General features: G+C 36.0%; 1 protein-coding gene across 1 annotated transcript in view; it reads left to right on the forward strand.

Moving 5' to 3' along the window:
• Nucleotides 1-13,473, forward strand: part of NR1H4 (nuclear receptor subfamily 1 group H member 4) — an 86,113-nt gene that overhangs the window by 16,289 nt on the left and 56,351 nt on the right. The window contains exon 2 of the mRNA XM_074226669.1: nt 3,204-3,315. Within this exon, the coding sequence (XP_074082770.1) occupies nt 3,231-3,315 (85 nt within the window). The 5' untranslated portion in view covers nt 3,204-3,230. The remainder of the gene's footprint in view (nt 1-3,203; nt 3,316-13,473) is intronic.

Genomic DNA, 13,473 nt, shown 5'->3' on the forward strand with positions numbered 1-13,473 from the left:
CATATGAAGAAACTGAGATATATAAATATATCTATCTTTATCTATATCTGTATCTTCATCCATATCTATAAGTATCCTTTAAAATAGCCTGAAGGTGGGTAATAGAGTTGGTATTCCCATTTTACAGATGAAGAAAATGAGATATATATCTTTATAATTATATCTTCATCCATATCTATATCTATATATCTTTGAAATAGCCTGGGAGGTAGGTAACAGAGGTGGTATTCCCATTTTACAGATGAAGACATTGAGGTGGAGAAAGATTATATAACCTGTCTAGGATCTCAAAGCTTGCAATTATCTATCCCAGCCCTCAAGCTGCTTCCAGTCTAATGGAAAGAGATAACATGGGGTGGCTAGGTGGTGCAGTGGATAAAGCATCAGCCCTGGAGTCAGGAGTACCTGGGTTCAAATCTGGTCTCAAACACTTAATAATTACCTAGCTGTGTGGCCTTGGGCAAGCCACTTAACCCCATTTGTCTTGCAAAAAAAAAAAAATCCCTAAAAAAAGAAAAGAGATAACATGCCCAAGTATGGGTATGACTCAAATTTTCCTGGATCCAAGTATATTGTTGTATCCATTATGGCCCTAACTATGACCTGTTTGTCCATTCCCTTTTACTATTCCTTCAAGAGTTTGATGACATCTAGTTGTAGATATTGAAAAGGGGGTTCATGGAGCAGGTAAGATTTAGAACAAATTATCTTGGAGGTCATATTTCATATTTCTAAAATCCAGGTTGGTTTGGAAGGGGCAAGTCCTGACTCACAGTTGATGATTGCTCTTTTAGATTGAGGGAGATGTATTCAAACTTTGGGCTGGTGTATGATGCAGATAGTGAAGTTTTCTGTTCTTACATTTATAAGATGTTCTTACATCTACAGCTAGAAGGTACTTCAGAAGTCCTCTCGTCCAGCTCCCTCATTTTACAGTAAACTGAAGTCCAGGGAGATTAAATGACTTGGCCAAAGTAATGTAGGTCAAACATGATAGAGCCAAGATTTGAATTCCAGGTCATCTGATTTCAGAGCAAATTTTCTTTCTGCTGTTTTTATTAATAAGTCCTGAGACGAAGAGATAAGATGATTTTCTTAGTGGCTTTCATAGACTATGTCATGGGCCAGGTCTTCCTTATTCCAACCCTATCTACTGAGCAAAGATTAGAGACTAGTCAGTCATTAGAATCATAAAAATATAGATTCAGAGCTAGGGGTGGGAGAGGTGGCCTATGAGTCCTTCTTGCCTGTTATCCTCATTTTATAAATGAGGAGAAATAATTTGACCAATGCCATTCAGATTGTAAGTTTCAAAAGTGGGATTTCAACTAAGGTTCCTATTGATTCAAGAGTTATATTCTTTCCACTTTGTCTCAGGAAGTTGGCTATACTTTCATTTCAGACAAAAACTCAATCCATTATTTCATCCCTTCCAGCACCTACCATTTCACTAGTGGTTGTATTGTCTCCACTGGTGTAGATTGCATCCCCTTTCCAACTTGCAGATGGTCAAGGGTTGCTATGTTCTCATTCGTCCCCTTGCTGATCAATCTGGTATAAACTTCTCTGAGCTTACTTAGGTAGATCTTTACAGGATGATAAGATTTACAGTAGGTCACCAGACCCTAATTCAAAGGCAAAGAAGTTGAAAAGATTTGTGGTCTTCTAGGAAAGTCCATGAGAATCCAGATGCACCTCCAAACCATGAAAAAGTATCAGAGCCTAAGTCTTTGCCCTCAGAGCACTCACAGACTTCTGAAAAGCTCATAAACTCATATGGCAGAAAACATATCCTTGTTTCAATAAATTATTTTCCTTTGTAATCCTGGTATTTAATGGTATACATTTTTTCTGAGACCAATTCATAGGTCTCACCAGATTCTGCCAAATGGGTCTGTTGTTGCTCTGGAGAAGTAGTGAATTACAATTAAGGAGGTAAAATGGAAGACTTTAAGACAAATTCATAAACTTTTTACCAATCTCTCCTCTCTTTCACTTTTTTCTTTCCCTTTTCTCCTTCTGCCTCCTCCCCTCTTCTCTTCTTTCCTCTTGTTCTTTTCTCCTCATCCCCTCACCTTCCCTTTCTTTCTCTCCCCTCCCTATACTCTCCTCTCTTCCCTCTCTCCCTTCTTTTTTCCCTCTTTTTTTCATGTTTTGTGAAAAAAAATTTTTTCCATAAAAAAAGAGACTACCTTTTGTAAAAGACAGTGTTATCCTGTATTGGATAGAAATCTAGCTTTGGGGTCAAAAGTTCTGACTGACATATTGATTGTGAATTCTGGGTCAGGTACTTCTACATTTGTTGTTGCCTCAGGAAACTTTCTAAAACTCTAAGTTTTAGACACAAGACAGTGAGGGAAATGATTTTCTACAAGGAAAATTTCTAACTTAGTACAGTCACAGGCAAGAACAAAAGAAAGGGAGAAAGAAAAAGAGAGAAAGGAAGACAGAAAGAAAGAGAGAGAAAAGGAAAGGAAAGAAAGGAAAAAGGAAGGAAGGAAGGAAGCAAGGAAGGAAAGAAGGAAGGAAGGGAGGGAGAAAGGGAAGAAGGAAGGAAGGGGAGGAAGGAAGGAAGGAAGGAAGGAAAGAAGGAAGGAAGGAAGGGAGGAAGGAAGGGAAAGAAAGAAAGACAGAGGAAAGAAGGAAAGAAACAAAGAGAAAAGAAGGCAAGAAGTTATGAAGGAAAAAAGGAAGGAAAAAGAAAAAGAAAGAGGATTGAAAGAAGGAAGGAGTGGAAGAAGGAAGGAAGGAAGGAAATGAGGAAAGGAAGGAAAAGAAAAGAAAAAGAAATAAAGAAAGAAAGGAAGGAAGGAAGGAAGAAAAGAATGAAGACAGGAAAAACTCTTGGATATTGAGTGGAGATAGCTAAATCCAAATCACACAAAGGTAAAGACCTCATCTTGTGATGTCATGGGTTCTCTTCAAAAATGGACCCTCCACCACCAAAAACAGCAAGTAGAATCACAGATCTCTAATTGGAAGGAGCCTCAGAAGCCATTTAGATCATCTCTCTTGCTCGTTTAACAGATGAGGCTTCTGAAGGCCAGTGAAGTGAATTACCCACAGGTACTAAGTATCTGTACCCAAGGACTGTTTCTCAAGCTAGGGTTCTTTCCACTGTGCTACACCAATAGCTTTTAGAAGGCCTACTGAAATGTGTGGTTTCTTTTTACAATTTAGTTCTATTTTTATCTTCTATCCAGAGTATTCTTAGATTCCTGAGGGCCTGGATGGGATCAGAAACAAATCTCATTGGACACACCTATTTGCCTTCTTCAGAAGAATTCTCTTTTCTTGATAATTCTCATTTATATGGTAAGTTGTAAAATGACTTTGAACTTTGAGTAATCATTTGGGAATACCCAGTGGGATACCCAGAATGTCTAATTCCCCTCAGTAGTTCCATTTGGGAATCATAGAATTTTAGACCTTGAAGAAATAAGCATCAAGATCATATTAAGCCAATCCACTCATTTTATAGATGAGAGAAGTAGGGACAGCAGAGACTATTTATTTGGCCAAAGTCACGCAGTTGATTAGGAATACACCCAAGAGTAGAAGCTGTTCTGACTCCCAGTCCAGAGCTCTTTACGATACCAATCTAAGAATCCTGAAGAATGCTTCCTCTGTTAGTAACAACACTTATAGTTTAATATGATGCCAATTCAAACCTCAGATTGTCTGTAATAAACTTCTCTTTGGCAATTCTCCATTATACTGATTGGAGTTGATAATTGTCCGATTGAAGGGAACTATAACGGTTGAGTTAGATTAGTCATTTCAGTCAAACTGAAGACATTTTGTACTAAGTTGTTAGTAGTATATTAGTAACTAAATGATACCATAAAAATGTTATGTTGCGATACTTTATACACTTAGAACAAAAAGCATCTTGGCTTTTTTCAGTTGAGAAAATCAGAAAAAAATAAGGGGATGGAAGAGATTAAAAAATAGGAGAAGCGTTATAGAGCCTTCAAATCAAAGGAAATACATAGGTGATCTCTGAGTTTATTATATGTGAGGCCAATTCTCATCATTACATTTCCTAGTCTTTCTTTCTCTATAAGCATATTATAGAGCAGGGGTTTTTAACCTGGGATCCATGGACACTTTGATTTCAGTGGGTCTGTGAACCTGGATAACAAAAACATTACATCTTTATATTAATTCACTTCTCATTGAAATTTAGCATTTCCTCCAGTTATGAATGTAGGCAACAAACTGAGGTAGTATTAAGGTCTGTAGACTTTGTCAGACTGCCAGAGGAGATCATGATGCAAAAAAAAAAAAAAGATTAAAAACCTCTGTTATAGATCATAGTAGGCAGATGGATAGGTCTTTAATTTCGTGAATAGAGACATTCCCTCCAATGGCAATTCCCCTCAACTCTTCATCTTGAGTGACTCTTGCCTATACATATATATATATATATATATATATATATATATATATATATATATATATATATGACAAATTCATAAACTTTTTACCAGTCTCTCCTCTCTTTCACTTTTTTTCCCTTCTCTCCTTCTGCCTCCTCCCCTCTTCTCTTCTTTCTCCTTTTCCCTCTCTGTTCTTTTCTCCTCATCCCCTCGCCTTCCCTTTCCTTCTCTCTCCTCCCCTACGCTCTTGTCTCTTCCCTCTCTTCTCTTTCCCCTCAAGATATCCTTTCAGGATGGATATATATATATATATATATATATATATATATATATATATATATATATATCCTGTATATCCTTTACAGGGGACTTTTCCTAATGTTCTAGGGCCCTCATTGGAGCCTCTCAGCAGTAAAATAAAGACGTTTGGACTAGAACATTTCTGATGATGCTCTCAACTTTCGAATCATGAACACATTTGTAGACATTATAAGGATGTGAATGGAACAATGAGTTGTCCATTGGTTATCATTCACCCTTAACTCATAAGTGGCCCATTTTCTTTTCTGATAATACCTTTACACTACTGCTTCTGCACAAGTATATTGATAATATGGCATGACTTTCTTAGGTCTGACTATGTCTCTTCCCTTTTGAATGATCTGTTACTTTAATTTTTTAGAGATGGCAACATCTCATACCTTCTGTGATAGGTCAGATAGAGTGTTCGACTTGGTATCAGAAAGACCTTGGTTCCATTTGCAATGTGCAGAGAAATCACTTAATATCTATGAATCTCAGTTTCCTCATCTGAAAAAATGAAGGTAATGATATTTAAAATACCTAACTCACCAACGGTACAAGCTACATAAAATGCTACAAAACTATTAATAGCTAACATTTATAAAACCATTTAGCAAGATGCTTTGCATATATAATTTCAAATGATCCTCACAGCAATCCTGTGAACTAAATGCTAGTAATACACCTATTTTACAGATGAAAAAACTAGGTCTAAGAAAGATGAAGTGACTTGTCCAGGCTAAGGGTCTGGGGTAGGATTTAAACGTGGGTTTTCCTGATGCTGAATCTAGTTTGCATTTATATTTATTTATACTGTTTGATATTTATATTTGGAATTCTTATCTTCCTCATCAGATTGTGTGTGTGTATTTTTTACAAATAAGGATTTTTTCTTTTTTTTAAAATTTATATCCCCAGCAGCTAGAACAGTTTTTGACATATTGTTGATGCTTAATAAAGATTGTTTTGCTTTCTGAACTCAGCTCACTATCCATTTTCATCATAAATATATGTATATATTATATTATATTATGTTATATCACATCACATTTTATATCATATCATATGTATTATAGATAAACAAATGTGTGTAAATATGTGTATATACACCTATAGTATAATTTTACAATACATAGAGTTATGCTCTTCCAATTGTATTCAAAAGTCATTTTTCATACATTTGGTTGCTCCTATGTGCATTGTTAGGCAAACTCTTTTGAATAAGATTATATAGAGAGAACTTGACCAGGTTTCTGGGTTGTAGTGGCTACAGTCTTGTCTCTGCCCAACCCCTTGACCCAGTTCCAGTTACTGCTTCATAGTCCTGATGATTTTAAGTTATAAATTTCTCTGAGGCTTCAACAGGTTGTAGGGATATTTTCCTCAACTCAAACTGTCTATGGTTGTCTTCCTTCAGTTTCACACTTTGAATAGGAGAGTTGTGTTTCACATCCTTTTTATTTTTGTATTGGGTATTTTAAAATTTCAATTAATAAAATGATTTTAATTGGATTTTATGATTCCATAGTGACTGGTGCATTTTGATAACACTCTCCAAAACCTTGGGCCTACTGGACCCTATCAAATTTTAGGATTAGCTCACAGTATCATGGATCTCAGTTAGGAGGTTTGGTGGGAGTCCAGAGTTTGAGAATGCAAGAAGTCTGAGGGCAACTGGAAGATCTCACCATTTAGAGCGACACTTCTTCTATTTGGTCACTCTATGGAACATCTTTCATGGCAGTGGGTTGCCAAAGGCCGCTAGAGATTGATGAGACACTCTTTGAACAAAGTTATCTCCACTGCTTCATCTTTCAACAAGTCTGATAAAATTTTAACAAATGCATGGTAAACAGTTTGCCTTGAAAGCAACGTTTTGTGGAATTGAACCAAATTCTTTCAAAATTTAGTCTGTAGACACAATAGGTCCTGTATTATTTTTACCTTTCAATTAATTGTGTAACTTGCTGGAGAATTGTTTGAGAAAACCTTCTTGTATTCTATCCCCTTTATCTAGGATATCTGTGATACATGCATGTAAATTATTCTCATCAATATTTCACAAGATTGAACAATAAATGAGTAGTTGGGAGTTATTAGGATATAATCCACCATCTCTGTGTGTCTCTATTTCTATTTGTGTGTGTGTCTTTGTCTCTGTTGCTCTCTGTGCCTCTCCATCTCTTTCTCTCTGTCTCATTCTATTGGTATGTGTCTGGAGACAGAGATATTTATAGTCACTCTTTTTGTAGTGCAAAAAAGTCAACTAAGGGGATGCCCATCAATTGTAGAATGCCTGAACAAATTTTGGAATGTAAATGTAATGGAATATTATTGTGCTATAAGAAAGAGTGAGGGGGATGATTTTAAAGAGACATAGAAAGATTTGCATGAATTGGTGTCGAATAAAGGGAGCAGAATCATGGAAAAGAACCATTTATATTATAACATCTATGGGTCAATCATCTCTGATCCTCTCTTTTCTCAGGTGTAAATGGAAATAGTAAATGTGATCTCTCCCATAAACTATGCACATGGCCTCAAAGGGGCCAAGCTGCTAAGTAATAGAGATTTTTTTTCAACACCATAAGGTTGATTCCAACAACTCACAACTCACAACTCACAACTCACAAAAGATTTCCAGGCTGAGGGCTGGGGCAGTGAAAATTGTGTCTACAGTGAAGAAATCCAAGTTCTTTCAAAGAGGATAATGGTCTCATAGGACTGTTCATTTATAATAATTCTAATAAAGGAAGAAAAATATTGTGGATTTTATGGAAACAGCAAATATCAAACTTGGAAAGGATTGTAGAAGTCATTGAGTCCAACTCTCTCATTTTATAGAGCAGTGAATTGAAGCCCAGAAATGGAACACGTCTTATTGAAGTCACATAGTAAGTGAGGAATAGTAGAATCAAATCCAGGATATAGGGTTTTTGGTTCAAAGTCCAATGGGTTCTTTTCAAGGAGACAAGAAAAACAAAATCAATAGCTTGGAAAGAGAATCCCGTATACCTTCCAAGGAATTCCTAATAGCATTATCTCATCACATAGCATATTATTTTCTTTATTCTACCATTAAAATATTTCTGAGCTGGATTTTTATCTTAAAAGTTCTCATCTGTTTGGGTTCTGTAATCACATTTTCATGATTTAAGTGTAATTAACCTTGCAATGAAAGCTATTAAAATTGCATTTGACATTTCTGTTGCCTTGAAGCATCATTTGATATTGCTGTTGCCTTGGAAGCAGATAGACCTGGGTTCAAATCCCATCTATTTCTTTTACTGTGTGTTGCTGAGGAAGTCATATAAGATCTTTGTGCCTCAGTTTCTTCATCTGAAAAATTAGAGATATGCTCTCTGATCCTTTCTATCTCTTATTATATGATCTTATAACTTGGAGTTAGGAAGACAGGTTCAAATCCTGTTTCTGGTACTAACTAGCTGTGTGTCACTGGAAAAGTCACGTAACTTCACTTCAGTTTCTTTATCCATAACATATGGTTTATAATAGCACCTACCCAAAGGATTGCTATGAGAATTAAGGGAAATAATAAGTGTTAAGAACTCTTTAATCAGAAATTTCAGTATTAACTCAAGCTGTCATCAGCAGCAGCAGCAGCAGCACCACTGTCACTTTCCCTCCCCATTTATTAGTACTTTTTCTTTCTTGAAGTTGCTTTGTATATATTTCCTTTTTGCTGACTTATGTACTAGACACTTTGCTGATCAGATCCTGGATTAAGAAAGATGAAATCAGATTCTGTTTCAGACAAGTTATGACTTTTGTAACTCTGACAAGAAGCTTAACTTCTATCTTCGTTTCCTTATCTGTCAAATGAAGGGTATGGACTAAGGGGTCTCTAAGGTACCTTTCAAAAAAAATACATGCCTTCCTATGTCATATCCCTTGAGTAACATATAAGCTCCTTGAGGTCAGGGATTGGTTGAATTTTACTTATTCTTAGAATCATGAGATCCTTGATTTAAAGATAGAAAAAACCCTTCAGAGTCCATCTAGACCAACTTCCTCATTTGATAGATGAGAAAATCGAGGCATAGGGTGGTTAAATGATTTGCTCAAAGTAACACTTGTTTGTAAGGATCAGAAGCTGGCTTTGAACTCAAGTCTTTTGATTTTAAAGCCAATGATCTTTTTACTATATCACCATGTCTTATTGAATCAAATTATTCCATTCATTAAGTGAAAATGTGTAATGTCATGTATTCTATCTTCTTACCTTTAATTGGGCCCAAGCAGATAAAATATGTGACTGACATGATAGACATATTAGTTTCTTGACCCATGGTATGATCCAGTAGAAAAAACACTTATCAGAAGTCCCATCTTCCAGTCCTTCCATTCCCAGTCCTTATCTGAGCTCAAGTTACCCAAGAAGGTAACCGAAGAGCTATAGATCCCCATCTAGAATGGCTTGTGATGGCTTGCCAAGAGTTGAGACTGAACTGAAGGACCTGGGTTATGTTATTCCAGTCTCTTTTCTCTCATTCCATAGATTGGGAACACTGTCTTCAGTCCCCATTCTCTGTGATCATTTTCTAATGAGCCATTCTAAAGAGATCGTTACATCACACTTTCACGATCATTTTCACATTTCATACTACTTTAGAAGATTTTCCCCAGATTTGAAATGTAACCATTTATTAAAACTACTATGAGACCATGAAAAAGAAAGGGGAAAAGTGAAAGGTGGTAATTTAAGTTTTACAAACTTACCAAAGGACACTATTTCTTTCAAAAGCTTGAGTTCACTTTGAGTCTCATGGGATCATTGGATCATACACTAGACATGAAAAGAACCATAGAAACCACCTGATCTAATCACCCCATTTCATAGATAAGGAAACTGAGGGTCAAAGAAATGATGTTCTTATCCAAGGTCACAGAAGTTATTAAATGGCAGGTCTCAGAGTTGAGCTCCACCTTCTAACTCCAAAAACAACACCCCTTTTAGCAGATGTATTTATTTTATTCAATTAAAAATATGATTCTAAGGAATTCAATGGTTTCAACAAACTGCCGTGTCATACAAATGGCTACTAATCCCTGACTTCCATAAACATGTAAAGGATCTGTGACCTTGATAGTGTAGAGCATTCCAGGATGATAAACTCTTTTCACCAAAATAGATTATAATCCCTCAGTCCTTCAGTAGCTAAGAAGTGCCTGAGACACATAGAAGTCAAATGACTTCATATTATAGATTTAGATCCAGAAGGATTTCATTCTTCTTGTCCAACTTTGTGCTTTTATTGATGGGGAAACTGAGGTTCAAAAATTTTCAGTGACTTGTCTGAGGTCTTAGTATTTGTATCATGAGTAGGATTTGAAGCCTGGTCTGCCTACCTAACTCCAAGTCCAGTTTTACTCCCCTATAGCACATAGCATTCTTTTTAGACTAAGAATTCTTAACCATTTTTGTGACTCTTAGGTCCCTTTTGATGGTCTGATGAAGCCTGTAGAGTTTTCTCAAAATAACATTTTAAATATAATTTATTATATTTAATCATTAATTTATTAAATATCATAATTTAAATATTATATTTTCTAAATTTCATATTTTCTGAATATTATTTGTAATTATTAAATAATGCAGTGATAATTTAAATAGTAAATAGGAAGTGCTAGATTTCAGTTAGACTTCAGTGAAAATAAAGATTAAAAGAACTTTTCCCCTTCCAGATTCAGGGATCCCTTGAAATTTATCCATGAACCTCCAAGACTTTTTTTTAGTTTTGGCAAGGCAATGGGGTTAAATGGCTTGCCCAAGGCCGCACAGTTAGGTAATTATTAAGTGTCTGAGGCCAGATTTGAACTCAGGTACTGCTGACTCCAGGGGCCAGTGCTCTATCCACTGCACCACCTAGCCACCCCACCTCTAAGGCTGTTAAAGACCCTGCCTTTGAGCAGACTTGTAAGTCCTTCTTTCTTCAGCTCTCTGCTGATTTGCATCGCAAATACACTGTAAAACCTAAAGCAAATCTTTTTGTTAGTACTTCATTATTATTTCACCAAGCAAAAGTTCTTTCTACAGCTAAGTGCATATGTTAGAATAGAGGACTCTTGTTCATGCAGAATGATGAAGGAGCCTTGACCCACTTCTAACCCTCTCCCCTTCTCCCAATCCTATGCAGAGCCTTGCAGTTCTCTTGATTCTTTTGTCCGAATGGACAAAAGGTCTTCTGACTACTTTAGCTGAGCTCATCAGCTTCTCTCCAAGGAAGATTTATCTTTATTAGTTTTGAGGCACTTTTTGGAGTCTGATTCATGTTTGCTTATGAGACAAGGGCAGTTTGGTGGCACAGTGGATAGAGTCAGGCCATGGAGTCAAGTCACTTAACCCTGATTGACTCCCATCTCCAGTAGGTCTGATGCATATCTGGCCACTGGGCCTAGATGGCTCCACAGAATGTTAGGCTGGTGACTTAGCACAGCCCCCTTTCCCCCTCACTCAAATCCATTTCACGTACTTTTCATGGCATCACCTCCATGATGTCACAGTCTTCTTTGAAAATGAAGGACAAAATACCTATGAGACTCTAGATAAGGCATTTGTCAGAAGTTCCAGAGTCTGCCAGATATTGTGAATATAATTAGCTGGATCATGGCTTTATTTTTCATTCAGTAGTTACTAGAGTGGTGACAGGGCTTCTCTAGGGCTAGGATAACCTGAATCTAAATCCAATCACTGACACAAACTGATTGTGTGACCTTGAGCAGGTCACTTAAGTACTCAGTGACCCTGAGTAACTCTCTAAGACTAAGTTGCCCATGGGTAGCTGATCTGCTTGGGTGGAGGGATTCTCTACATCTCTGAATTCACAGGCCCAGACCACACAAAAAACTTCTGATATTTGATTTTAGGTATTTTTAGAGTTTCACTAAACCCTGAAAATAATCAAGCTCTTTATGTAAAGATCTTGAGCATATAACTTAGTGTCCCTGGGACTCAATTTCCTACTCTGTAAAATGAGGAAATTAAATTGGATGGCTTCTGAAGTTCCTTCCAGCTCTGGATGAACTTAGATCTCTTTTGGTTGCAAAAACAAGGACTGAATGGTGGAAGATTGCTAGACAGAAGAGAGGGAAGAAGATGACAATTTGATGGGAATAAATGAATGGGTCCTATTAGTTTTCACTTAACTCAGATACAAATAGGAATTTTCTTTGAAGATTAAATATTTTATTTTTTGTTTCCTCAAGCAAAGAACGCTTCGGTAAAAGGGCAGAATGTTTACTTTCCTTCAGAAAATTGAGCAGCAATACTAGTTTCAGAGCTGAAACTCTTTCCATTTATTTTTTTTTTTGCAAATATCATTGACATAGTTTTCCTCATTCTACTAATTTGATTTGTATCAGTTCATAGAAACTTTCTCATGCTTCTCTATATTCATCAAATTCATTATTTTCTATAGCATGGTAGTATCTTCTTGAATAAAAAGGAAAGACAAATATTTATATGCCATAATTTGTTTAGCCATTCCTCAGTGTAAGGACATCTATTTTTCAACAGGCATTGAATAATATTTAATAAATGAATTTATTAAATGCCCATTATATATTTGACAGTGTGATTCAAGGAGCTTATATTCTTATGGAGGAAAGCAATGTGTCCTTAGTCAATATGTTGGTTTAGTTTATTAACTCTACTTCTTTAATACAAATATTAGAAAATGTGGGCAAATAAAAAAATGGATAAATATTTTTAAAAATCTTTTTGGGTAGTCAAAATCCAAATAAATTTAATTGATAACATTGCTACCATATTGTCAATCAATCATTCAAAGACCACTTATTAAGAGTCTACTATAGGGGGTGGCTAGGTGCCACAGTGGATAGAGCACCAGCCCTGGAGTCAGGAGTACCTGAGTTCAAATCCGACCTCAGACACTTAATAATTACCTAGCCATGTGGCCTTGGGCAAGCCACTTAACCCCATTGCCTTGCAAAAAAAAACAACTAAAAAAAAAGAGTCGACTATGTACTAGGTATGGGGATACAAATACAACAGAGAGACAATCCCTACCCTCATGGAGATTATGGAAAGAGACTTTGACTATATATATATATATATATATATATATATATATATATATATACACACATAAATTACAACCATGTTATCAGATGGTTTTGCTGAACCTTTGGGGAATAAACTTCACATGGAGGGTCAGGCTATTTTTTCAGATTTTGACAAGTATCTTTTGTATAAAAAGAATCATTGTATTTAGATTTTATTCATTTATTCATTCACTTGTTTATTTGTTTATCCAATTATTCTTTCATTTATTTTTAAGTGCTCTTTGGAAGTCTTACTATCATAGAGCAATGCTCTTGGGCCCTCAGTTGTATATTCTGGATCAATGAAAGCTCTGGCTGGTTCTAGGACATCCAGGCATCTAAAAATCTAGAATTTTTCAGCCATAGAAACTTAGGAAGACCTATGCACTAAGAATCACAGATTTACGTGTGGGATGAGGCCTCTAAGGGTATCTACTACTCATTTTTTCAGAAGAGGACCTGAGACCAGAAGAAGTGGAGAAACTTATCCAAAACCACTCAGGTACCAATCAAAGATGGTGATGATCTGAATTTTAAAAACATTATCATCTACCCTACAAAAATCACTGATCTGTGAAAGAATGGAGGAAAGAAGGGAAGAGATTTGGGAAGAGAGTTTGAAACTCATCCCCATACTATCAGAATAAACTGGTGTGCAACTTATTTGGACCACAATAAAATAATTAAATTTATTATTTTATAT

Source organism: Macrotis lagotis, chromosome 2 (genome assembly GCF_037893015.1).
Source record: "Macrotis lagotis isolate mMagLag1 chromosome 2, bilby.v1.9.chrom.fasta, whole genome shotgun sequence".
Lineage (NCBI taxonomy): Eukaryota > Metazoa > Chordata > Mammalia > Peramelemorphia > Peramelidae > Macrotis > Macrotis lagotis.